Source organism: Sorex fumeus, unplaced genomic scaffold (genome assembly GCF_029834395.1).
Source record: "Sorex fumeus unplaced genomic scaffold, SorFum_2.1 ptg000002l, whole genome shotgun sequence".
NCBI classification, from domain to species: Eukaryota; Metazoa; Chordata; class Mammalia; order Eulipotyphla; family Soricidae; genus Sorex; species Sorex fumeus.
In genome coordinates this window covers 9,633,848-9,660,921 of record NW_026606059.1, presented here as the reverse complement: position 1 = coordinate 9,660,921, position 27,074 = coordinate 9,633,848, and the positions used below count along the sequence as shown (strand labels likewise).

General features: G+C 42.5%; 1 protein-coding gene across 1 annotated transcript in view; it reads right to left on the bottom strand.

Annotated features, from left to right (window-relative positions):
* Window positions 1-2,181: 2,181 nt before the first annotated feature.
* Window positions 2,182-27,074, bottom strand: part of RUNX1T1 (RUNX1 partner transcriptional co-repressor 1) — a 166,563-nt gene continuing 141,670 nt past the window's right edge. Inside the window, 3 exon segments of the mRNA XM_056130687.1 lie at window positions 2,182-2,798; window positions 16,225-16,415; window positions 21,584-21,652. Of these exon segments, the coding sequence (XP_055986662.1) occupies window positions 2,523-2,798; window positions 16,225-16,415; window positions 21,584-21,652 (536 nt within the window). The 3' untranslated portion in view covers window positions 2,182-2,522.

Genomic DNA, 27,074 nt, shown 5'->3' with positions numbered 1-27,074 from the left:
CACCATGATAAATATAACCCATTCAGAGCCTGGCTGTGTGCTTGCACTTCACTGTAAGCAGGTGTGCTGGCAGATGATATCCTACATGTCGCTAGATGGTGTTTATTTGCTCATCTGAACGTTCTAAATGGAAGAAATCCCTTAAAAAACAATACCTAATGCCACCCCCAAATTAAAACAACTTGATATAAATATACGTGGGAGGGGGAGGCTAAAATTAGTTTTAGAGACGATAGAGCAAACCAATTTAAGATTGCTTCTTAGCAGATAGTTAAAAGCCATTTAAAACTGGCTACATTTAAAAAAAAAAAAAAACCAAAGAACCAAGCAACAACAACAACAACAAAATAACCCCACACAAAACCCCACCAAGCTAATGGATCTTTTTCAGATTTTAAAAATAAGTGCCTGGTATGTGTCTAGACGTGGAGAAGTGTCTTCCCAGCATCGGAAACTTTGGTTGTCTACACAGCCTGCAGCATTGCTGAGTCCTTCTAAAGCACACAACCACATCCTGGGCTACTGTTTTCAAAACTAACAAGTAGTTCTGGTCTGGACCCTGGACAACGAAGGGTTAATGAATTCACACTATACCTTGCTGAACACGTTTAACCTGCTGATCACTGGAAAGTAGTACTGGTGCTTTTCAAAATTCCGATTTTGGTCCATCAGATCAGTCTTTGGCTGACTTCCCTTTTTGTAAGAATACTGTATAACCTGGCATTCAGCAGAGTTAAAGCTGTCAGTCGACACCTCACCGTTTGGAGCTCTAATGAGTTATCTTTTCTTTTGTAAAATTAGAAATACTTAAACAACCTTACAGCAATATGCATGCACTGTCTTTTTTTTTTAAGTAGGATATCTTGTTATTTAATTTTTTTAAAAAGTCCCTAATAATGATTTGAAACAAAAAAAAAAAGGAAAAAAGAAAAAGAAAGAAAAATTCCACTACTACACTATGCTACAGCTAAACTTGGTGAAATGGCTCTAGCATATTTAAAAAGTTTGCTCAAAAAAAAAAAAGGAAAAAAGAAAAAGAAAAAAAGAAAAGAAAAAGCATGCCTAGGGAGTGTTTGTGACAGTGCAAAATACATTTATGTACATCCCTCTTACAAAAACACCAATGTTAGCATTCCGGGAAGCATGCTGGTTTTCAGGAAAAAAAATCCTAGAAGAGTGAAATAGCAGCTCCGAAAGATAGCCTTTTTTTTTTCTTTTCTTTTCTTGAGGACAACCAAAAGAGTCTTTTTTTTTCTTCTTTTTCTTTTTTTTTTCCTTTTTTTGAACTACTAGAGAAATATCACTATTACATACAGATATAAAAGCAGCATAGAAAGATACAGGTTTCTCACCAACTAGGAATAAGGAGACTAAATGTGGGCATATGGTTAAACTACAATGCATCTTCACATTGGTCCAACACATTTACAAGAAAAACACCATTGGGGAACCTCACAGGACAGAAGTGTTTTAACACCAAGAGAACTACTAGTTTGTAATTAAAAATCCAAACAGGGTGGGGTTGAAAAAATTTGGAAAGGGGCTGGAGCTGGAGCCACCGATTTTTGTAAAATTATTTCTCAATATAAAACGAATGAGCTGGAATAGACCCAATGTCTTACTCTGTGGAACCTTGCAAAAGTGAAGAAACGTTGAAGGGTTATTTAGGGCAGCTGGCTGATGGCAAGGCTGCCAGAATGCTAATTAACTGCAGGCTGAGTCTCTTACTTCTGTGTGCGTGTGTGTGCATGTGTGTGTGTGTATACATATATATGTATATATATGTATATATATATATATATAAAGGAGCCTTTTGTGTTTGGCATTTTTTTTTCTTGCTGCTGTATTCATACAACCCACTGCAAATCATCTTTCATTTTTCATTCTGTTGACCTGGATATTATTATTTCTTTTCAGAAACAGGAAAAAAAACGAACATCTGTGTCTCCTTCCAATATGCTACACATCTGTGCGTTTTGTGGCGGGTCTTCGAAGTTCAGTTAGCAACCCATGGACGCCATTCATCTTCTTGTTAAAATGTCTACTGCTGTAGCCAATGGTCATGCCCTTGAGGAGTTTCCTCTTTTTTTTTCTCTCTCTCTCTCCATTATTGTATATAAAGAACATTGTGACTTTTAGTATTAGCATTTTTGCTTTCAACAGCAATTAGCAATCTCTTGGTTTGCTGTTTGGTAAAGCATCGGTTAATGAGGTCATCTAGTTTAAAATCCCAGCTACTGGAAAATAACAGGGAGGAGGTCAAATCTAGCATTTCATGTTATATTCTCTGCTCTCTTTTCAGTTCTCTAAGGAAAAGATATCTTTGTTATCCACAATCAGTCATTACGACCCGTTACTGGCCCAGTTTGACTACCGCCTCAAGATACAGTTAGGTTCTCTCTTGCTGAAGGACTGAAATAGGATAGTTCGGATCTAGAAAACAAACAAACAGAAACAACTTTGAGCCTCTGAGGATGAGCGTTGGTCGTGCGTCTTTTCCTCCGCCAGTTCTGAGCTCCCGTCTAACGCGGGGTGGTCTCTATGGTGGACGGGGTCCCCGGGGTGGTGGAGCGTGGGGTGGCTGCAGGTGGTGTGTCCATTGGGCTCCCGGCCCCACTGTTGGGCGTGACCGAGGAGCTGACCGCCGGCGTGTCCCCCTGCTGTTGGGCCTGCAGGGTCTGGCCACAGATGTGGTGGTGTTTCTCCCAGTCTTTGTGCTGGCAAAACGAGCCACAGTACCGGGCCGTGTTACAACCACTGCACGTCTCGCTTGCTTTGCGGCCGCAGTTCCAGCAACTCTGAAGCAGAAGGCACAAGAGAGCAAAAGTCCAAATTAATACACGGCCCAACGAGGTGAGGAGTGCTGCTCCCTCACTGGCAAGAATTCAACGGTCAGGACCAACCTTCAAGAACACACAACAGGGGCTGGAGAGCTAGCACAGCGGGGAGGGTATTTGCCTTGCACGTGGCTGACCCGGGCTCGATCCCTGGCATCCCATATGGTCCCCTGAGTGATTCCTGAGTGCAAAGCCAGGAGTAACCCCTGAGCATCACCAGATGTGACCCAATAAGAAAATAAATAAATAAATAAATAAATAAAAGGAACACACAACAGAGAGACACAGGGGCCAGCAGGTTGTGTGACCACAGCCCATGTTTTCCTAGCAGCCACTAGAGCACTGTTTTAACAAACTGGCTGAATGAAGTGCCTTTCTGCTTCTATGATAAAATCAAAGCCGTCTCCATGATGTTATTTTCCCATCTCCATCCCAGCCACACTTACAAATGACTGAACTTGTTTTTTTGCCTCCCATCCCAAATTTTTCAGAAACATAAATCCATCGCTTGGTGCAAAAGCTTCTTCTTCCTTCTTGATCGTGCTGAGGCAGCACAAATGAAAAAACGAGGCGAACTCTGTATTAGACTCGAGGGAACAAAAAAGAGTGGGAGGTGGTTTCTGTTCGCTTCCCCATCCCAGACTGAGATCCAGGCAAGCCACTTGAATCATCCATCCCCAGTGCAGCTTTGCAGTGGAACAACAGCCAAGTGGCAGGGCAATCTCAATGCGATCCTCTGCTGCCTAGAACACAGGATCTTGGCTTTTGGTTTTTGGTTTTCCTCCAATATATTCTAAGCAACCCGAACGACCGTCTGACAGGCAGGAGGAGCTCAACGAGGGGAATGAATGAACCAGACTTTGTCAAACGGGGCTCGGAAAAATTAGACTAAAATCAGGATGCTAAGTAAGCCTTCCTTGCATCCGATGCTTCCAGCTAACCAATGTCCTTAGCAACTCTGGGGAGACAGAAAAGCAAGAGAATTAAGACCCTGAATTCTAGAGAGTCCTCTACCAAGCTCCTTGGTCCTTTAGCCTCTGAGGACTTTGAGATAAACACATCAAAGATCCAGGGAGAGTGGATCTAATCAAATATAACTGGTCACTTTACTTATTAATTGTTGTTGTTTCAGGTGAGAGTTGCCAAGGGGCTATTTGTGGCTCTGGACTCAGGGGTCACCTGAGTGGTAGTGCTTGGGGGCCATATAAGGTGCCAAGTACCCAGCCAGGGTCAGCTACATGCAAACACCTTAGTGTTCGAACTCTGCAGCTCAAACGGTTGGTTTGAAATCTCCCCTAGGTGTGGGGTAGCCCGATGGCAGGAATGGCCAAGGAGCGAGGAAAAGATCACTTAAAAGGGGAGAGTGAACTTACTTTCCTCTTCAGCCCTACCCTCCCTGACTACAGCCAGGTAACTCCAATCATCCCCCACACTGTGTTTCTTGCATTTGTTTGGCTTAATTTAATAAAGGTGCAATCTGGGTAGTTGGAGGCTGGAGGTGGCCTTAAGTGTTGAAAATAACTCTGGGTGGTCTGTGTCAGCTCATCACTCTGGTATTCTTTATTTTTATCATTATTATTTTTGCTTTTGTTTGTTTGGGTCATACCTGGCGATGCACAGGGGTTACTCCGCGGGGGTTACTCTGCGCTCAGGAATTACTCCAGGCGGTGCTCAGGGGACCATATGGGATGCTGGGAACCAAACCCGGGTTGGCTGCGTGCAAGACAAACGCCCTACCCGCTGTGCTACTGCTCCAGCTCCTACTTTTGCTTTTTGGATCACACCTGGCAATGCACAGGGGTTACTCCTGGCAGTGCTCAGGGGACCATATGGGATGCTGGGGATTGAACCCGGGTCGGCCATGTGCAAGGCCCTACCCACTGTGCTATTGCTCCAGCCTCCACTTTGGTATTCTTGCTTTGCCATGAATTCTTGTTTTGTGTACAACATGCAAAAGACTTTTTCGCATCCTCCTCATTTTGCCACCAAATAATGAGACTCTTCTGAGTCTCCAAAGGGCCGGACTCCCATAAGCTCGAGAATTCTGGTTTAAAACTCTCTGTTCTATGCTTCTGTTGTTCACCGTTCAGAAACTACACCCAGGGGCTGGAGCGATAGCACAGCGGGTAGGCCATTTGCCTTACACGAGGCTGTCTGGGTTCGATCCCTAGCATCCCATATGGTCACCTGAGCACTGCTAGGGGTAATTCCTGAGTAGCAGAGCCAGGAGTAACTCCTGTGCATTGCCGGGTGTGACGCCCCGCCAAAAAAAAAAAAAAAAACCAAAAAACCAGAAACAACACCCAGTGAGGGGTGTAGGGGAGAATTCGACGGCGCAATTCTGTGTGTACACAGCTAAAGAAATCTGAAACAGATGTAAATGACATAAGTAAAAATAAAACTGAAATAAAAGATCAGGACTAGAACAGTCATTTTTTCCTACTTCAATGTGCGCCTTCCCATCCCAAAAGATGTGACCTTCTCGCCAGAGGCCTTAGGACCACGACCTGAGGATTTTTAAAGCTCTTCGCTGAAAATGAGTCCAGTCTCCTGCGTGCAGTGGTGCCCAAGCGCACGGAGGCCTGGTCCTTCCCCGAGAGCAGTGAGCAGGGACATCCAGCATCCAGAGTGACGCAGACTCGAGCCAGTAAGGGCCAGATGGATGTGGGATCAAACTCGGCAACTAAGCGATATTTCTAAATTGCCATCAGAAAACCCCAATTAGGGAACAGACACCCAGATCCAAAACAATATTTTAAGGAAATTAAATATCTAATCTGAGTCAAGTGGCTTCTTTAGGAATACCCCGTGCGAGCCCTCTCGTTTTTCTGGCAAAGGCGCATTTTGGCAGACACAGGAGCGGTAACTGGCCAGCCGGCTCAATAGGCCCTTCAGATTGAAATCAGATGCAGGCAACATTCTCAATTTAAGCTGATTAAACACACAGACTAAACCAGGTAATTACAAATGCCTGTTGGGAGGGTGGAAAGAGGAGACAGAATGGGGACTTCTTTTTTTTAAAAAAAAAAAAAAAGAAAAAAAGTGTTTTTAAAGATGGGAACAATTTTACAAATAAAAAAAAAAAATGGAGTTGTGCCAAATGCAGAAACAGATGGTTTGGATCGGGAAGCTGCTGGGAATTGAGCCTCCATGTCTAGCATCACCAGGTTAGGGTTCTGGCGACTTTTACCTCAACCTCCAGTCTGAAACTGTTCAATCGCATTCACTTACCACCCACCAGCGGGGTTGCAAAATGACCTTCAGCTATCTGCAAGGACAGCAAAGGGCAATTCAAATGTAGGGAGGAGGGGAAATCTGTGTGTGTATGTGTGTGTGTGTGTGTGTGCGCGCGTTTCTCCAACCCCCCCCCCCCCCCCCCCTTTTTAACTGCTCAAGACATTACACTGCAACAAATGTGCAGGTGATTCTGGCGCAAGTATTCAACGAATAGAAAACTCCAAAGCACACATTCCGTTTCAGAAAGCTCTTCAGTGTGTGTGTGTGGGGGGGGGGGGGGGGGGGGACAGAGAGAGAGTTCAAGAGGCTCAGCGTGCGCTTTGCATGTGGAGGAGACCGGAGTTCAACCCTGAACACCACATGGTCCCCTGAGTACCAATGGGAGTAACACCCTGAGCACAGATCCAGGAGAACAGCCTCAGAGTCCCACTGGGTATAGATTGCAGAATCCTCTGAGTAAATGGAACCGCCAGTCTGTGGAGCGATGCCAGCCGGGGGTGGAGAGAAGCACTAGCCTCCCACCCTGGTTCTACCTGCTAGTCTATGAACTGGCGTAGCGCAGAGAACTGTGTGCTGGGGAGAAAAGGTTCAGGAATGCTGCTCTCACGTCCCCAGGCTCTCTGCTGCTCACGAAGGTGGAAACGACCAATTGCACAGAACACCTATGCGGTACCTTAAGGGCAGGGAGGTGAGCTGTGAACAGCGCCATCAAGTTTAATACTTGCCAATGTGTGCTACTGACACTCAGACGGGCATTTCCCGATAGGGTTTGTTTCATTCATTCATTTTCCATAAAGCTGAACTTCTCTTAGAGGCTGGGGACTGAATTCTCAGGACTGCGTGAAAGACTCGAGATTAGTAAGTGACAGCTTATTTCACTCCCAAAGCTCCTGGGAACAGAGCCTTCCTGCGGCTGAGATAGTATTATTCCCTCTGTGGCATGAAGAATATTTTCTTTGAAAAGTGCAAATCACTCCACTGACCATGGCGAGGCTATGACACAGATGGAGAAGCAGAGGTTGAACGTAACCCTCTCTCACACCTTTTTGCTAAACTACTACAGAGAGAAATAAAACTGACGGGCTGAAGTTTTTGAATCTCAAAGCTGCATGTCAAAGGTTGTTGATACTGTACTTCCTATCAGCAATTCTCCGCCAAGAACAATTATTTTCTTCATCTTTTTTCTTTTAGATACACAGAGAAAGGTCTTTCTGCCTTACAGGTCAAATATATCCTTGCTGGTTCTTAGCGTTGGAAATTTCTTTTCCAACAATAACAACAATAACAAAAAAAACATATTCTCTTGAATTATTTTAAGTTTCTCTGGTCTTACACATCTGTATATCTCCAGTCACCCTTGACAGCAAAAAGATTTTAGTGGAATGATTACCATTTCAATTCCTCGAATGTGAAGAACTTATAGAATTCTCCTTACATCCACACTAAGCTCACAACATCTCATATTATTTCTATTGCATTTGAAAGTCTGAAGCCATTTTCACATATATTGAAACCTAAGAAAATGAGGTAGGAAGAATTAATGCCTTTTATAGTAAATGACTTGCTTAAGGTCACACATCTATAAAACCCTGTGGCCACTGCTGGGTTCTCTCAAATCTCTGATGTGAAACCAAGTACTTTCTCCAAAATGCTATATAATGTCAATTCCAGACTTTTCTTCGTCTCTTTCCTGTTTGGTCAGAACAAGACTAGCAGCCTGGCTGGCGGCAGAAATGAGACAGATTGTTACTTGAGCCCATGAACAGCTATCACGGCGCATAATGGAAATGACTTCCAGTTCCGAAGAGCTCGGTGGGGCTGACTGAAGCTTTGGTGCCAATGCTGTCGCCGGGTGGGGCTTGGGGACTGGCGTGCTAACCGGTTACTTAACCTCTTGGAGCTACTGCCAGTAAAACTGGAACAATAACCACAGGGTAACTCAGGAACATGCAAATGCTGAGAGCAGAGTGGGAGCTGAGGGTGGGTTCCAATACCACCACCTCATCCTTTAGTACTGGCTGGGAGAAAGGGTGACTTGCTTGCCTTGCTGCAGGGCCAGCACAGACAGTACTTAACACCTAAAACGTTCTCGGGGGCTGGAGCCATAGCACAGTGGAGAGGGTGTTTGTATTGCATGCAGTCAACCTGGGGTTAAATCTCCATCATCCCATAGGGTCCCCTGAGGAGTGATTCCTGAGTACAGAGCAGGAGTAACCCCTAAGCATCATCAGGTGAGACCCAAAAAGAAAAAGAAAAATAAAAGAAAAAGAAAAAAACAAGTAAAACAGTCTTAAGCCTGGAGAAATAGTACAACAGACAGGGTGCTTGGGTTACATGCAGCCAACAAGGCACCAGTGGTTGTGTGCAACTCCCATTCCAAAGTAGAAAATATTTTGCCTAAGCCTGTCACCTGAGGCAATAGCAACAAAAATACAGTTAAATATGGATTACTTCAACACATCACCAGTGACCAAATACCTTTATCTTTGACCTACTGTCTTTGGACTTTGGAAAAACTCACAACTACTGACCATCTATCTCTATCTCGTCTTTTTTAAATACCCCTCACTGAAATTCCCTCACTTTGATTTTCATGACACTATAATTCTGTCTCTTAGACCATTTCTTCCTCTACATTCATTTTCTTCCATTAATGGGGGGCTGACGTAAAGAGTTATTAAAAAAAAAAGAATTATTTTCCAAAGGCAGGAGAGGTAGTACAGCAGGTAAGTTTGGTGCTCAGCACCCCTTAAAGTCCCCTGAATCCATCAGGAGTAATCCCTGAGCATAGAGCCAGAAGTCCTATAGCATCACTGGGTGTGGCTTGTGTGTGTGTGTGTGTGTGTGTGTGTGTGTGTGTGTGTGTGTATTTTCTTCTTATAGTATCCCTTGTCTTGTTTCTGCTATAGAAAATGACTTTCAGACCTGCTACCCCAGTTCATTTTCCTTACTAAACTGTGGCCCCTTACTGCCTGTGCCCTAGTTCCACGAAGTGTCCACGTTCTCTTCATCACTCTCTCACTCTGTTTGGCTTCTATACCCGCTCAGCATCAGCCCCACAGACCCTCCTTTCTAATTTTATTTTATTTTTAATTTTTATTAGTGAAACACCATGAGGTACAGTTGTAGACTTAAAAATTTTTGTGCTTGGGTTTCAATTATACAATGATTGAGTACCCATCCCTCCACCAGTGCCCATTTTCCACCACCACGGGTCCCAGTATCCCTCCCACCCCCCCATTCCCTCCATCCCACCTTGCCTTTGTGGCAGGGCATTCCCTTTTGTTCTCTCTCTCATTTTGGGTGCTGTAGGTTTGCAAAAGAGGCAATGGGTGGCAATCATGTTCGGTCTATAGACTACTTTCAGCATGCATCTCCCATTACCCTTTATTTGATGCTCCCTTCTCTATCTGAGCTGCCTTTACCCCTAGAGAGTGTGGCTGGCCTCTAAGCCATGGAGTGAACAACCTAGTATTTATCACAGCTGTTCTTGGGTGTGAGTCTCTTTCTTTGTTACTTTATGTTACCCAGATGAAAGCAATCTTTCTATGTCTGTCCCTCTCTTTCTGACTCATTTCGCTTAGCATGATGCTTTCCATGTAGTACCACTTACAAGTAAATTTCCCTCCTTTCTAACTTTACTATGAAAAGGACTTGCTGCTGTCCACTGCTTCCATAGTGTTTACTGTGGCCGCTGCAGTACTTGGGAGCTACACGCACTGGGCCCTGGCCGAGAGTGGTAGCCACGAATGATGGCAGGTCGTCCACTACTCCAGCCCTGCCCCAGCCAGGAAATGGATCACTCACAACTGCTCTCAAATCTACCCGCTCATCTGTAAGCGGATTTGGTGATGTGAGACTTTTTTTTTTAATTTGAGTTATTTTTTTCCCCTTTTCCCTTTTTCTTTTTTCTTTATTTATTTTTAGCTTTTTGGGCCACATCCAGCGATGCACAGGGATTACTCCTGGCTCTGCACTCGGGAATTACCCCTCGTGGTGTTTGGGGGAACCATATGGGATGCCGGGGATGAAACCCGGGTCTCCCACGTGCAAGGCAAACACCCTACCCGGTGTACTATTGTTCTGGCCCCGATGAGAGACTTTTACTCATTTTCATGGTGCCCAGCCACCTAACAAACTAACAGTCACATTAACAGAACCCTGATTTTATACATGATAATCAGCAGAACACCAAGACGTGAGATTCTCCAGGCCGTACCCAAGCAGTGAGCCAAACGCTGTACACAGCACAGACACCTCTGGAATCAAACAGCTGTTTAAAAAAAAAAAACCACTTTGGGGATTTTTTGGAAACTAGAGCTCCAGGGCACACCCTAAGAGTCTGGCATCTAAGGATTGACTGGGCTGGCTACTTGGTGATGCTTAAGAAGAAGCTGTGCAAGATGGTCCTCCTAGAGTACCCTGAAGGTGATTATGTTCTCCTTAGAGTTGCTTGGTGGCATTTCCAGTATGGCCCATCCCACCACAGCCCTCTGGGCATGGGGCTTGGGCCTTAAAACTCAGGATCTCTCTTTGGAGTCTTTCTGCCAAGATGATAAGCTAAATATAGACTCTATGTGATGTATTTATATATTTAATATCATCGAATGCAGGACATTTGAGGGGGGGATATGGTAATAATTATTTAGGGCCAGCAGAGGTCAACTGGGGCTGTCTGGCTCAAACTGGGTTGGCAGGTCATCTGTATCTTGACATATTACAGAATGTGACACCGGACAATTTAAGGCTCTGGGTTCGAATGGCCTTTTGCAGTCCAGAACTTAGTCAGTTGGATTTAATGACTTTTTTAAGTCCTTAACTTCTGTTTATTCACAAAAAAAGGGGGAGGGAGTATGATAAGTCTTTCCAATTGGCCAACCCATACAAAAATCCTGGGTGGACCAAAGTCAGGAAGCTGATGAAGGTAGTTCATTCGAGTGAAGTCACCTGCACACTCACAGGCTGCAAGCCCACTATTAAATCCCAACTTCTGAGGCCAGACAAATAGCACAGCAGGTAGAGCACTTGCAGCCAGCCCGGGGTCAGTCCCTGGCACCCCATAGGGTCCCCCAAGTATGCAGGAGTGATCCCTGAGTGAAGAGCCGGGAGTAAGCCCTGAGCATCGCCATTGTGCCATGCCCACCTGACGCCCTTCACAAAAATCCCAACTCTCTCTTGAAAGTGGGCATCAAATCCTGACCATTCTAGCTCACAGCCATACAGTCAATATCTGATTTTCTCCAAGCACAGGACCACTCTCTATCATCATCTTCCTCCTCTCTCACAGGCTGGCCCCTCTTTTTTTTAATCTCCTCAGTCTGTACACTACCACCTGAATAGTCCTGCTAACGTACTTATCTGCTACACAGCCATCCTGCTTCTGAACTCGCTCAAGATTCCATCCCCATCTCTGCCTCTCTGTCTGCAGCCTGACGAGGCAATGGTAAGGCTGAGAAATGGAGAGAAGTGAGTGGTGATTTCCTGGCTATACGTAAGCACAGATGAAACCCGATGTCTCTCCAGAAGCCGTTCCACACACAGCTCCACAGCTTGACTATATTTCAAAAATCTAAAGATTCGATTCATCTAAAGAACTGCAGGCTGCACGAAAGCAAGGAGTGATGCTACATCTCAGAGCTTGCAGTGCCAGGACATAGTATTAAAAACTCAATAATTTGTTATTGAAAGAATAAATGAGTAAGTGGATGGAAGCTTTTTAGTGTTACACATTATCAAATAAACGACCAGGAACAAGCACAAATAGAGTATGTTAAAGAATGCCCATTAATGGGACTGGAGCAATAGCACAGCAGGTAGGGCATTTGCCTTGCACGTGGCCAACCCAGGTTCGATTCCTAGCATCCCATATGGTCCTCTGAGCACTTCCAGGGGTAATTCCTGAGCGCAGAGCCAGGAGTAATCCCTGTGCATCGCCGGGTGTGACCCAAAAAAGCAAAAAAATAAAAATAAAAAAAATAAAAAGAATGCCCATTAATATCTGAGCATAGTTTTCAAATCAGCAGCGCTTAAATTTAATGGAAATGTTTTTCCTCCAATTACTATGATGGCCAGGCCTTTTATTTTCCCAAGAAAATAATTTTTAAAAATTTCCAAAGCTGAGCTGGAGAGATAGTAGAGTGGGTCACATGCTTGCCTTGCAGGCAGCTGACCTGGGTTCAACCCCTGGCACCCCACAGGGCCCCCGAGGTCTGCCAGGAGTCACCCCTGAGCCAGCAGTATTCTGAAAGCACCAATTGGCAAAAGGACCACTGGGTGTGGTCCCCAAAATAGAAAACAAAAAATTTCCAAAATATAAAGCTATGTGAGCCTTAACTAGGGCTGAAAGCTAACAACACACAAGCCCAAAAACCAAAGAATTTTGAGAAGCACCTGCACTATTTTTCTCTTGGGTCCCTCTGCTTGTTCATGCAATTCTCTGTCGACTGAACAGATTCCCGACCTCCAGACCAGACTCACAAGGGGCGGAACGGGAACTCCGTCTTAGTCCAGGAAAGCCAGGGCTGTTATGGCTGTGGACCAAAGGGCTGGAAGAACGACTTAAGGTGTCTTGTGAGCACCACTCTGACTGTGGCATTATCTGCTCCCTTCCATTAAAAGCTGCAAATTCTGAAGGGAAGGCAAGAGCGTAAAAGGGAAGAAAAACACTCACTGACTTCACACCATTGCTCTCTCTCTTCCTGAAAAGAATCTGGAGAGGGAAAGAAGTATTTACCTAGTACTCAAGACAGCTTGGCAAAAGGGCCTAGAGAACTGGCCCGGCCACCAGGGACACTCTGGCTTTTCTCAGTCATTACAATGCTGAGGAAAATCAGTGAATACAACTGATACAGGGCTAGTGGATTAGTTCTTTCATTCTTCCCTCAAGTCTTTGGTCAAACCACTTTCTTGTTAGTTTGGAGCCTCCCAGGAGACCCAGAATTTACTCCAAGTGAGGCTAGCAGCACTGGATTCTGAGGATCAAAGTGCAGCAATGCCGAGCTGCTGGGCCCTGCCAGGCTATGTCCACCAGAACATCCAGAGTTGCACCCAGCTTTCTGGGATGGGGGACGCCCTGGGTGCTGACTGAAGCCCAGGTACATTGTAATCTCTCCCATCTCCCCAGCTCTCAACCACACTTAGAAAGAAGGATTACCAAGGACTATGCTACCCTTTATTTATTGCATCCTATCTACTATTTATCATATGAAATACTTTAAAATGTTAGTGCCCTGCCACAGAGGAAGGGTGAGATGAGGGCTTGGGGGGGGGGGGGAGGGCTACTGGGATCATTGGTGGTGGAGAATGAGCACTGGTGGAGGGATGGGTATTCGATCATTGTCTAACTGAAACCCAAGCACAAAAATTGGTAAGTCTACAACTGTACCTCATGGTATTTCACTACTGTCAATGTCCTCCTGTTGTTCATTGATTTGATCGAGCGGGCCCAGTTAACTTGAGACTTCTTGAGACTTCTTGTTACTATGTCTGGCATATTGAATACATAATGGGTACCTTTCCAGGCTTTGCTGTGCAGGCGAGATACTCTTGGTAGCTTGCCGGGCTCTCCGAGAGGGACAGAGGAATTGAACCCGGCTTGGCTGGGCTGGCTGCATGCAAGGCAAACACCCTACCGCTGTGCTGTGCTATCACTCCAGCCCATTTTATTAGTTTCACTATTAAAAATAAATAAATAAATAATTGTGAATTAAAAATGAGAATTTAAATTATCATAAGTAATTATGCTGTGTTAAACTATACAAGTTGCTGACATACTTCCCATTCTGAGATTAAACAGATCAAGTGAAATAAATTAGCTGCTTACTCTAAGATAATACCACCCACTAAGGCAATAGTTTCGACTAGAAACTAAATTCACTCTTGAGTTTCCCAAGACTTCCAGAACAAAATGCCTGAAAACTGGACAGCTAAAAAAAAATAAAGTTTCAAAAGTAAAAAAAAAATAAAAAGAAATACTTTAAAATGTTAAATACTAGTGTCAAGATCATATACTTCTGGATGGGTTTTACGAACAAAAGGTGCCTGGCCAGAGATACTACAGTAAGCACACAAGCCAGCCCTGGGCTCTGTCCCCAGCATAGAGAGATTCCCTGAGCACAGAGTCAGGAGAAAACTCTGAGCACCACTGCATGTGCTCCATGTTCCCCGCCCACCTACCCCCCAGCCCCCAAAGATACAAAGCTCACAGACGTTGGAGAAATACACGCTGTTTAGGGACCAACTCCAGAAACTTCATTCTCAATTTATCCCTAATATGTATCTTTACTTTTACTGAGCAACTAATAGTCTCAAGGTATGACCATTCTATGAAAGCCCTACATTTCTGAGAGAGTGACAGTGTCACTATAATACTGAGTGGAATAGAGAAGGACAACTCTAAGAGATGCACATGATTAGAGCAACAACAACAAGATCCTTAAATATCTTGACCATAACATGCCAATAAAATTGAATTTACATCCATTTTAATTGGAAAATGGCAAAGTCAGCAGTTAAAGGGAAGATAAACTTCCCTTTGTCCCTCTTTCCTGAGAAACTTTTAAATGTTGGAAATCAATTCCTTTTGTCCTCTTGTTATTCATCTGCTACACATTAAATAGAAACTCTGGGCATCAAGTGATTCCTGCAAGGTCTGGTCTTTCATCTGCAGAGAAGCCTGGTACAAATTAAATTCTTACTCTCCCTCACAAATTATAGATCTGTATTGTGCTCGGCCATTGATTGATCAGTCGGGTTTTTGCTAGGTCAGCCTGGCATGGCTGCAGAGCTCCTTGGACGGCACCAAGGGGTTGTCTCACTCTGGAACCTTCCCACGTGCTCGGGCTTGACAGACACGGCTCTGCGTGTTGTGGTGAAAGTGTTCAGTCAGGCACATTCCTGGAACCCTGAGCTGTGTGTGCTCAAGTGTATATGTGTGTGTTGCTATGAAACACGTATGTTGTGCTCTGAAATGACTATATAGTAGCTATTACAAATTTTATGGAAAGCAGAGCTGTGTGTGTATGTGTGTGTGTGTGTGTGTGTGTGTGAGAGAGAGAGAGAGAGAGAGAGAGAGAGAGAGAGAGAGAGGCTATAAAATGAAATGACCATGAGGGCAGAAAAACTGGATCTCTGAAGGCTGTGTGTGTGTGTGTGTGTGTATGAGAGAGAGAGAGAGAGAGAGAGAGAGAGAGAGAGAGAGAGAGGCTATAAAATGATATGATCTTGAGGGCAGACAAAACTTGGATCTCTGAGGGCTGTGTATGTGTGTGTGTGTGTTTGTGTGTGTGTTTGTGTGTGAGAGAGAGAGAGAGAGAGAGAGAGAGAGAGGGAGGTATTATGAAATGACCATGAGGGCAGAAAAACTGTGGATCTCTGAAGGCTGTGTGTGTGTGTGTGTGTGTGTATGAGAGAGAGAGAGAGAGACACAGAGAGAGAGAGAGAGAGAGAGAGAGAGAGAGAAAGGCTATAAAATGATATGATCTTGAGGGCAGACAAAACTTGGATCTCTGAGGGCTGTGTGTGTGTGTGCGTGTATGTGTGTATGTGTGTGTGTGTGTGTGAGATACTACAAAATGACCATCATGATAGCAGAAAATCTTTTCAAAACTCAACCACGCAAACACTGCCACCGCCTTGCTTCCCGAACAGTTAAGGCAGTGGCACAGAGCCCTGGCACATTGTCTGAGAACTCCTTGCCACTGAAGGAAACCACCCCATACACGCGAGCGTCATCTACACAGCGCTAGGAAGTTGCAGGCATTTCACTGTGAACCTGCTAAAACTCTGTGATCTGTTCCTCCACTCAATATACCCTAAACAGTTTTTTTTTAAAGAATTATTCGTTGAAGCCTTCGTCAATGCAAAGAGGGAATCACATCTTGATCACTCCCCAGGTGCCAGGACTCCTCAAATGTCCCGATTTCTGGGGGCTGGAGCCATAGCACAGCCGGCAGGGTGTCAGCCTTGCATGCAGTCAGCCTGGGTTGATCCCCAGCATCCCCCAAGCACCGCCAGGAGTAACTCCTGAGTGCATGAGCCAGGACTAACCCCTGTTGCATCACCAGGTGTGACCCAAGGGGGGGAAAAATTGTCCCGATTTCTCCCTCCCAGCCCAAAGTGCTCATGGGCATCTCCAAGGGCTCCTCCTCACCTCGCTGGAGTCCTCCTGCTGATTGATGACAGCCAGCGCATCCTCGGCCGCCTGTCGCTTGGCCTCGGCCACCGTGCGTTCCATCTTGGCGCGCTCGGTCGTGATCATGTCGTGGGCTTTCCGCTCGGCTTCGGACACGGCTTTCTGCAGCTCGGTCATCGCCTGGCGCTTCACCTCGTTGACAGCCTCCTCTGCGTGCCCGGCGGGCCAAACAGGACAAGAGAACATCGCTCCGTTAGCACAGACCTCGAAGGCACGTGGCACACGTCAAGTCTGGTGCAGACTGCACCGAAAAAGTGCAGGGAGGGAAAAAAACCCCAAACACACAAGAGTCTGGAGAAGTGAGACGTGAGTTGGCTTCACTTGGAATAGACTCTTATGAACAGAGGAAACACACGAGCAAGGCTTCATGGGAAAAGGAGCAATACACATAAAGGGTCTTAGAAAATTCTTTTGCTAACCAGAAATACAGCACAACAGTGAAAAGATAACCCGTAGAGCAAGTGACTGACAAAGATCTTGGGGTGAGGAAGGCAGACATCGGTGAGGAGAGAGAGATAATCCAGTTTTTTCATTTTCTTAAATTTTCGGATTAAGTGTGTGACTATCATGTGACCGCACCATGATAGACTAGACAATCGGGATTTTTGAAAAAAAATACTTTCTCATTTCCAGATTTTAAGTTGTTATCCATCTACATATCAAATATATGGGCAGTTTTGCTCTAGACAACTGTTGCACTGGACAGGTATAATTGGATCATTCCACGGGGCAGAATAATCAGGTCTAACTAGGAACCTGCAAGGTGTCAAATTAGCTCGCTATTTTTGGCTGTGGAAAGGGTGCGAAGATTTGACTAATGTACAACATAAGATTGACAACTAAAACAAGTAATTTCCATTAAAAAAATTAACTGTTCTAATTAACAAGGGAAAATATCCTCCCCTTGAATTAGTTTATCTAATTTTCATCTTTATTCAAAGCAAAATGACAATGATTAATTGAAAATTTAATAAGCAGTAATTATTAACTTGGCAAACCTAGTACCAATTAACACTCTATTAAAACTAATTATGACACGTTTCATTCAAGTGTTTGTACTTAATTGTTTCACCCACTTAAAAAGCACCTTAATTAAATGTTCTGTTTAATTAAAAACATAAATTCCTACTAAAAATGTTTTACTGTAGATTAAAAATGGAAGAGGTGTAAGTACTTCCATGGTTTCTTTACATTTCTGCATCTTATTTCACACATCTAACCTTCCTGACTCGAGGCTTACAAAAGGCCCTCCACTAGCAATTAACTTTTGTAGCTTCCTTATTTGAGCAGCATTCTTTCTGTAGCTTAAAATCACCTGCAACTGCTGCCTCTCAGGTGGTTAAACTAAAATATAAGGGAAAGATACAGGTTGGAAATACTGACTAAAAAATGCTAAGCTTGAGGAGGCTTCAAGATAGGCCATTTGCAATCTGGAGAGAGGGGCCGAAGTGCTAGTAGAGTGGAGTAGGATGATTCCCTGGGTTTGATCCTCAGCATCCCAAATGGTCCCCTGATTCCACCAGGATCCCTGAACACAGAGGATTCCCGGATCCCTGAACAGAGTCGGGAGTAACCCCTGATAATTATGTGATGTGACCCCAAAACCAAAAAAAAAAAACAAAATCTGGGGAGAAACCCAGCTTTGGGCCATGCTTATAGCACCCTCTTTCTTTTGCAGCAGCAGGTGCAAAGATGACTTTATTGCCTTATCATACCAACTGGGGCCATGGCAAGTACTGCCCTTCTAGCTATCCAGTCGGGGTCTGGTGTAGTTTGAATATTCAAGGTGAATTAAAATTCTATCTAAGTGGTAATACAGGACAATAATTTTTGCTTATGATCAAAGCTGTAGCTTGACTAATTGTATATGCAAATCAGGCAATTTATATTTAAATTATGCATGCCTATTCTAATCCCACAGGCATATACAGATCAGCAAAGAGAATTGGTAGGACATTTGCAAGGTGCTTGAATATTTATTACCAACTGCAAACATTCACTGATCATTTGAAAAAAGAAATATACTGAAGATAACAAGTCAGTCGCAATTTAAGAGCCAGCCTTGTGTTAAATTCCCCCCACACATACAATTTTATCAAGAATTTGTATACCTTGAGAGTATGTTTTATTATCTTTATCATTGCTATTGAAAATACATTTTTTAAAGGGGAAACTTCAATATGCCAGAATTATAAAGATTTTTAAATGTAGATTGTTATGAGCAACATCGAAAACTTCAAAGAAATTCTGAGAAATAATGGGGCTGTAATATTACCGGTGTTCTGATTTGGGCAACTGTACAGTGGTTGCATAAGTTTATCTTTATTCTTATGAAAAATATGCTAAAATGTTTATTTCGGTTAGCAGAAAATCTGCAATTTTCTCTCAAATGACCGGGGACAATGCGGTCAATAACAGAGCAAGACAAGAAGAGAGGAAGAAAGGAAAAGGGAGAGATTAAAGCGAAAACCAGAAATTGGGGAAAACTAGCTCACTGCTGAAAGGCAGATTTTTACAGTACTTTCTGCATTTTTCTGTAAGTTCTCACAAAATAGATTTTTTGTAATTATAATTTTCTAAGAAAAGGATGCTTAGGTTATTCAACAATAAACTTAGTTCTGTCCCCCTTGATATGTTTCAAATGCTTTACTTATACTTTTCTTTTAAACCATAAAGGTAATACCTTCACTGCAAAACACATTACAGGTTTTTCCTGAGACAAAAAAAAAGAAAAAAAATTGCCTACAGAAAATTGTAGGGGAACAGGTGGAATGGATGACTTTTTAAGTTTTAACAAGCTGAAAGCAGATGTCACATTCTGCCCTCGGTGTTTTTTTTTTAATCATATCTTGACATTACAAACACTAGAAATGCATTTTTTTAAAAAAAAATTATAGGAAATTATTTGAGGTTTCCAGATGAAACTGTCAACCGCACCTGGGGGATAAAATACTCCTTAAGATGTAGTATCCATCCACAGGAAACAGATGATAGACAAACCAAAAAAATCAATCCAAAAAGATTCCCACCTTTGCAGAACATGCATAGACAAAGCAGAAACTTATACCGCTCTGGATACTCCTGAAGTACCCACAACCTACTCCTACCAAGAATTGGTTTCAGAAGCCCACAAAACAGACAGTCAAGAAAAAAGAAAACGGTGGACTGAATAGATTACAAGGCGTCAGGTTAAAAAAAGAAACTGATTATGGGGAAAGGAGCAGTTTGGAATCCGCTTCCAATTGCTCACCACTTCCAGCACGACTCCTTTGTGCTCAGCTATTCAAGTTGACTTTCCAACAGAGGTTGTGCATTCAGAAAAACCTGCTCTTCTCTAATCACAGTCCAACAAAGGCTGGAGCAGATAATGGTGCAGAGGAATTTGGATGACACAAGACTTCACTGTCAATTTTTCTTTAAGAATTATTGAGAGTTAAAAAAAAAAGAATTATCAAGGATTTAACTTAAATATACATAAACATTGGCTGGAGCAATAGCACAGCGGGTAGGGTGTTTGCCTTGCACTCAGCCGACCCGAGTTTGATTCCTCTGCCCCTCTCGGAGAGCCCGGCAAACTACCTAGAGTATCTCGCCTGGATGGCAAAACCTGGCAAGCTCCCCGTGGCGTATTTGATATGCCAAAAACAGTAACAACAAGTCTCACAATTTGTTGAGAGACGTTACTGGTGTCCGCTCGAGCAAATCGATGAACAACGGGAGGACAGTGCTACAGAGCTATCCATAAACATGGGAAAGGCAGAGAAAGACTCCCCCTCCACATCAAAAGTCATCTTTCTGTTGCCCAAAATGGTAATTCTTTATATTTCCTACTGGAATACATTGGACTAAACAGCTTTAAAAAAGAGGGAAGGAAAAATAGTCAGAAGGAAGACGAAACCATTCTTATTTGGTTAGAAAGCACCAGCTGAAGCGTATCTTCCTTGGCTATTCCCATGGAGAAAATGTCTTAGAAGTGATGCTATAAATCTGGTATACAACTATGCAGTTGTACAACATATATATTTTACCCACCACTTTCAAACTCAATAGGTCTATGATTTGCTTCTCAGCTATGCAAGAGAGCTTTCCGGTCCCTAATCTACACTGCTAAACCTAAGAGTACTATCAGACTTTCACATTCCTTATCAAATTCGTAAACTCAGTACTTTTTAGGAAATCTCTTTGGGCATTTGGACAAAAGCCAAGTGGCCAGTGAGAGCAAGGTGCATTGTGCTACAGATGCAATTGAATGAAACCAAAAACCAAAGAGAAATCTTTTGTGGGAAAAAGAAAACCATCTCTTGAAGCTTGCTCCCGGGTTAGGGCTCCCATGCAGATACTTAATCTAACCAACTGCAGAAAGAGGATTATCAGGTCTCTTCACTCAACGATTTTCACAACGGCATTCAGCTACTAAAAGCAATGGTATGCGTTTGTCATATCATATTTTTGACTCCCATTTTTATAATGTTGGGGCTCCAAAGCTGAGTTTCTTTAAGGACAGTAAGGCAATGAGTTATCAGAAACTTGAAAATATAAATTGTAGAGCAACATCCCATAATGAAAATCAGTAACAGACATAAATCAGTAAGGTTTATGTGGAAACTTTAAGATCGAAGTTTAGCAATTTTGCTGTAAAAAAAAAAATTGTCCTTGATATTGAAGCTCAGTGGTATATCACTGGTAATAGTAGTTGTAGTAGTTAGTAGCAATGATAATCAAGTTCTGCATTGTATGCCTAAGTATAGACATTAATATTACTTTATAGCATTTGTGTCAAAAACTTTTACAGCAAAAAAATTTTTGCTCTGGTCGTTCACTTTTAACTAGTAGAGAAAGATCAACTTTAAAACTGGGTTGTAACTATACTAATTTCTGAATGTAAAAAGTCAATTAGATCGAATTGTTTTAACTCAAAGAAAATGTTTATGTTGCAATTTTATTTATAAATCACTGATTTTTTTTTCTCCAATGAAGAAAACTACAAATGAATTGAGACAGTCAGTCACGTTTCAGCCTAAAACCATACTACCCCAGAAAAGTGAGGGGTTACAATAGAAAAATGACCAGAATTCAATTCCAGTGGCACTAGCAGATGCTACAAAAATACAACAATGGCATGTTCAAATTTGGGCCTGGCGTTAAGAACATTCATCAGGGTCTAAAAATGGGGGGGTGGGGCGGTTGTTTTGTTTTGTTGTTTTATTTTAGTTGTTGTTAGCGGCAAAGGTTCTTTCTTGTCATTATTCACATCACTGCGTTAACAACTGCACACAGCTGCCAGAACACGAAACTCGTGTTTTTAAACAATTCTTACCAGCTTTCTTCCAGATCTCCTCTGGCACATATCCAGAAGCAGGCCTGTGAAGGAATTCCCGATGTGCGTCTAGGAAAAGGATAAGAAGCGGGAGGGGAAGGGAAAACAGTGAGCGTGGTTATGTCATTACTCAGAATGGAAGTAAGTTATGCCCATTCGCTTGGCTTCTCGACAACAGCATATTTTAAAAGGCTTAGCATTTCACCGAGAGAAAATAAAACAAAAATAGCAAGGCCAGTCATCAGAGCTCAAGGAAAACAAGTCATCCATCTAAATGCCTCGGACGCTCCCAGCCAAAGCAACTTGAATGATTTTGTTACCCAGTAAGACGTGGGGGCAGGGTGGGGGGGGGGGGGGGAACACGCTGTTCTCAGTACACATTCACAGGGCAGTTTCTAGTGGTATGTTTTATTTTATTTTATTCAGAGAAATAAATTTGGTAGATTCCCTTTCAAGGGTCAAGTTGGTGGTTTTTTTGTGATTTTTGGTTTTTTAAAGCATAAATATCAGCATTATATAGTTTTCACACAACTCTGATTCTAACACCTTAGATTTATTGCAACCAGTTTGCTCACTTAATTGCTTCTTTAAAATCAGAGAGTATTAAAATTTTTTCACACATATTACATCATATGAATTTGACATGGATGGAAGAACAATTAAAATTAATTCAGATATTCAGTTGACCCAAAGAATTATTACATGCTTTATTAAGAATAAAACTGAGGTCCAAGACTTGAGGGATAGTCCTGTCCTCCCATGGTTCATCGATTTGCTCGAGCGGGCCCAGTAACGTCTCCATTGTGAGACTTGTTGTTACTGCATTTGGCATATCGAATATATCACGGGTAGCTTGCCAGGCTTTGCCGAGTGGGCGAGATACTCTCGGTAGCTTGCCGGGCTCTCCAAGGGGGGTGGAGGAATTAAACTCAGATCGGCCATGTTGGCCTCTTGCAAGGCAAACGCCCTACCCGCTGTGCTATCGCTCCAGCCCAAGAGATAGTAGAGTGGGTCAAAAGTTGCCTTGCATGCAGCCAACCCAGGTTCGATCCCTGGCATCCCATGTGGCCCCTTGAGCACTGCCAGGAGTGATTCCTGAGTGAAGAGCCAGGAGTAAGCCCTGAGCATTGGTGGGTGTGACCCCAAAAGAAAATAAGAACAACAAAAAACGAAATCAGGTGCAATTTAAATGAAATGTTATGCTTCTTATGCCCATGAAATTTTAAAAGTTTGAGAAAATAAAATTGATGCATGACTGTTATCCTTCAAAATACATGTTCCTTATGTTCCTGGAAATGACATGAAACCTTTTATTTTTAATAGATGTTTTATAAAACTAAGTTAAAGTTCACTAAAGCTAATGTCTGTGTTACATGTACTCTAGGAGTGCAAGAAAATTTAATAATTAAACTTTTATAAATATACTGATAATTTGATCATGATAATTTAGTGAAATTGAATCTACATGTATGAGAATTGTCAAGCAGCATGCTGATTTTTTTTTAAAAATAGCATTTTAACTAATGGTAAGCTAAAATTTAAAAAAAAATTCAGTCCAGTCTCTGATATTTTATGGAGTGACAGAACATAAAACCAGAAAATCACAATCAACTTAACAAAATGTTATTTATATATGAATATTTTAAATATATCTGAATGTTTTGTATCCTCATGGATACACAGATTATTTGGCCAGAACAGATCTTCTCACCTACTCTGGATTAGCAAAAGCTTATTGTAGGATTTGGTGAAAGGTAGAGAAGAACTCTGTCCTGCCTTCGCACCGTTGTTTTATATCTGAAAGTATTATGCTTTGCAAAATGTCTTTGTTAAGTTTACACTATAATTTCATGATGCTTTACTGACCAGTCAGACTGTAAATACTCCTGCATTCTCACATATGCATTCATTTCTATAAAGTAAAAGGTGAAAACCAAAAAGTTTTTCCTTAAATAACTTTAATTTGTATGACACTGACATGGCCCTATTTCATGCCCATGAGTTCAAGGAAATGTCTGGTGGTAAGTCAAATTTACCACTAGAACCTTTGACTATAAAAAAGGTTGCCCTGCTTAAAGTAGACTACAGACGAACATGATTGCCACTCAGTGCAAACCACAGCACCCAAGAGGAGAGAGAGAACAAAAGGGAATGCCCTGCCACAGAGGCAGGGTGGAATGGAGGGGGGGTGGGGGTGGGAGGGATACTGGGATCAGTGGTGGTGGAGAACGGGCACTGGTGGAGGGATGGGTACTCGATCATTGTATAACTGAAATCCAAGCACAAAAATTTGTAAGTCTACAACTGTACCTCATGGTGTTTCACTAATAAAACATAAAAAATAAAAATAAATAGATCCGATCAAAAGAAAATTTAAACTTTGAAATTCAAGCTAAATACTTTAAAAATTATCCTTGGAATAGGGTCAGGAAATGTTAATAAAAAAATAAAAACTGCAAAAAAAAAAAATGGTTGCCCATAGCACAGTGGGTAAAGTGACGGCCTTGCATGCAGCTGACCCGGCTCAATCCTGGGCACCACTAGTCCCCCAAACTAGGCCCAGGGTGACTCCAGAACCCACTGCCAGATTAAGCCTTGAACACTCCGGGGGTGAACCAAAAACAAAGCAAACAAAAATTAGAAAAATACCAGAACTATATTAAAAACAAAATGAAAGAAATAAAAACTTCCATGGAAAACAAAACAAAACAACAAAACAACACAGGGGCAAAATAACTGAAATTAAACATTCTGAGGGCAGAAAGACAGCAGAGCTGATGTGGTGCTCGACTTATATGTAGCAAACTTGGTTTTGATCCCCAGAACCATGTATGATTCCCTGAGTACTGCCAGGAGGGATCCCAGAGCACAGCGCCAGGAGTATGCCTTAGAATAACTGGGTGTGCCCCCTCTCATAAAAACCCTAATAATAATAATTATAAAGATAACAATCTGGCAACTATCCAAATGGGAAAAGAGAGAGACAAAAGATACAGAAAAATGAAGGCACTCCTCAAGAAATATCAGACTCGACTAAAGATGTAGTATTAGGATTTGGGAGTCCAGAAAGCTGAGAAAGAGAAAAGGGAACAGAGCACCTTGCCAAAGATACAAAAGCTGAGAATTCATTGACTCTAGGGTGAGAGTCAACCATATAAGGCAAGAAAGAGAGAACAGCCAAAGCTGTCAATGCAAAAAGATCCACACACCAGACGCATCACTGATCAATTCCCAAAGTCAAGAGCCATAGGGGAAGGATGGTAAGGAGGGAGGAAAGGATAGAACTATGAGAAGGGAGGGAGGACAATTGGGAGGAAGGGAGAGATCAAAGATAAAGAAAAATATTAGGGTTGGAGAGAGAGTATACAGGGCATGTGGCCAACCCATGTTCGATCCCTGGTACCCCAGATGGTGCCTAAACCCACCAGGAGTGATCCCTGAGCACAGAGTCTGGAATAGTCCCTGAGCACCACCAAGCGTCCAAACAAAAAAAACAAAACACAATATTAAAGGCGGTGAGGGATGAAAGTAAAATAATACACAAAGGCAACCCTATCAGCCTCTCCTCAATCTTCTTAGCAGAAACCCCATAGGCTACAGTGGAATGATACTCAAAATTCTCAAAGATAAAAAATCTTCCACCCAAAAATATTCTACTTGGAAATTTTATCATACAAGCATAATGTAGGAATAATGGGTTTCCCAGAGAAGAAAAACTTCATGATGTTTACGGCAACCGAACCTCACTCCAAGAAATTCTAAAAGGAGTAACACAGGAAAAGAAAAGAAAAAAAAAAACATTTGACCTTGAATATGGTAAGAAATAGTTAACGCAGAATTGGAAATACAAGCCAGAATAAAACGAAATAGCAGAACATCAAAGGGGAAGAACAGACAGAATCTGTTTAGTCTAAAGAGGACAACGCAATGCCAGTGAAGAAAAGGGAAACTATCGTATATATGTAAAAGCTGGTAGAGTCCTCATGAATCCAAAAATCTAGAGCAGAGATACTTAGGGAGAAAAGGAAATTGAGAGAATCACAAGGGAAACCATTTACATAAAAAGGCAGAGAGAAACAAATGGGAAACCTAAACGGGGTGGGGGGTGGAGTGGGGGAGGGAGAGAATAGCATTGAGCCCCAGGGATCATTAATCACTCAGAACGTGAATGATCTGAACTCACTGAACACACAGCACGGTTTGATGGATAAAAAAGAAGAATCCATCAATAGCATATATATACATATATATGTATATATATAGAGAGAGAGAGAGAGAGACTCTTACATCAGATAAAATGACAAACGTGGGCTGAGTGAAAGCCTAAGCAATTCAATAATGCAGGGAAAAGGACAGAGTATGCTATTCTCATATCTGACCAAATAGACTTTCAACCAAAAAAAAAAAAAAGGAGAGAGATACACAAATGGATATTATATAATGAACACAGGATCAATCTATCAAACAGATAATAATCATCAATATTTATGCACCCAACACAGGGCAACCCAAATTATCAAAACAATTATTTAAAAACCTCAAGGGACGCATTGATAGCTACATAGTAATTGGAGAGAATCTCAACACACCACTTACAGTGATGGACAGATCATCCAGAGAAAGAATTAACAAGGAAATATAATATTAAATGAAGCAACTGATGAGAAGGGCTTGATAGAAGCAAATTTCCATTCCCCCCAAAAAATGAATACACATTGTTTTTAGATGAACATGTAACATTCTTCGAGACAGTGTTATATTGGGACAACAAAGAAGTCAGTAAATTTGTGAAGGTTAAAATCAGAGCAAACGGGGCTGGAGCGATAGTACAGCGGGTAGGGTGTTTGCCTTGTAAGTGGCTGACCCGAGTTTGATTCCCAGCATCCCATATGGTCCCCAAGCACTGCTAGGAGTAATTCCTGAGTGTAAAGCCAGGAGTAACCCTGGTGAATCACTGGGTACGACCCAAAGAGCAAAATAATAATAGTAGTAATAATAATAATAATGGGCTGGAGCGATAGCACAGCGGTAGGGCATTTGCCTTGCATGCAGCCAATATGGCCAACCCGAGTTCGATTCCTCCGCCCCTCTCGGAGAGCCCGGCAAGCTACCGAGAGTATCTCACCCACTCGGCAGAGCCTGGCAAGCTACCCGTGATGTATTCGATATGCCAAACACAGTAACAAGTGCCACAATGGAGATGTTACTGGGCCTGCTGGAGCAAACGGATGAACAACGGGAGGACCGTGACCCCATGAATAATAATAATAATAATAATCAGAGAAAACATTTCCCCCATTAATCACAATGGACTTAATCCAATCACACAAGGAAAACTGGGAAAACCTCAACTCAAACATGGAAACTAAACAATATACATCTAACAATTCTTGAGAAATTGAAGAGATTAAAGCAGTGATAAAAATGTTCTCTGGGTAGTCATAGAGGTAGTACAATGAGTAGGGTGTCTTGCATGTCGCAGACCAGGGTT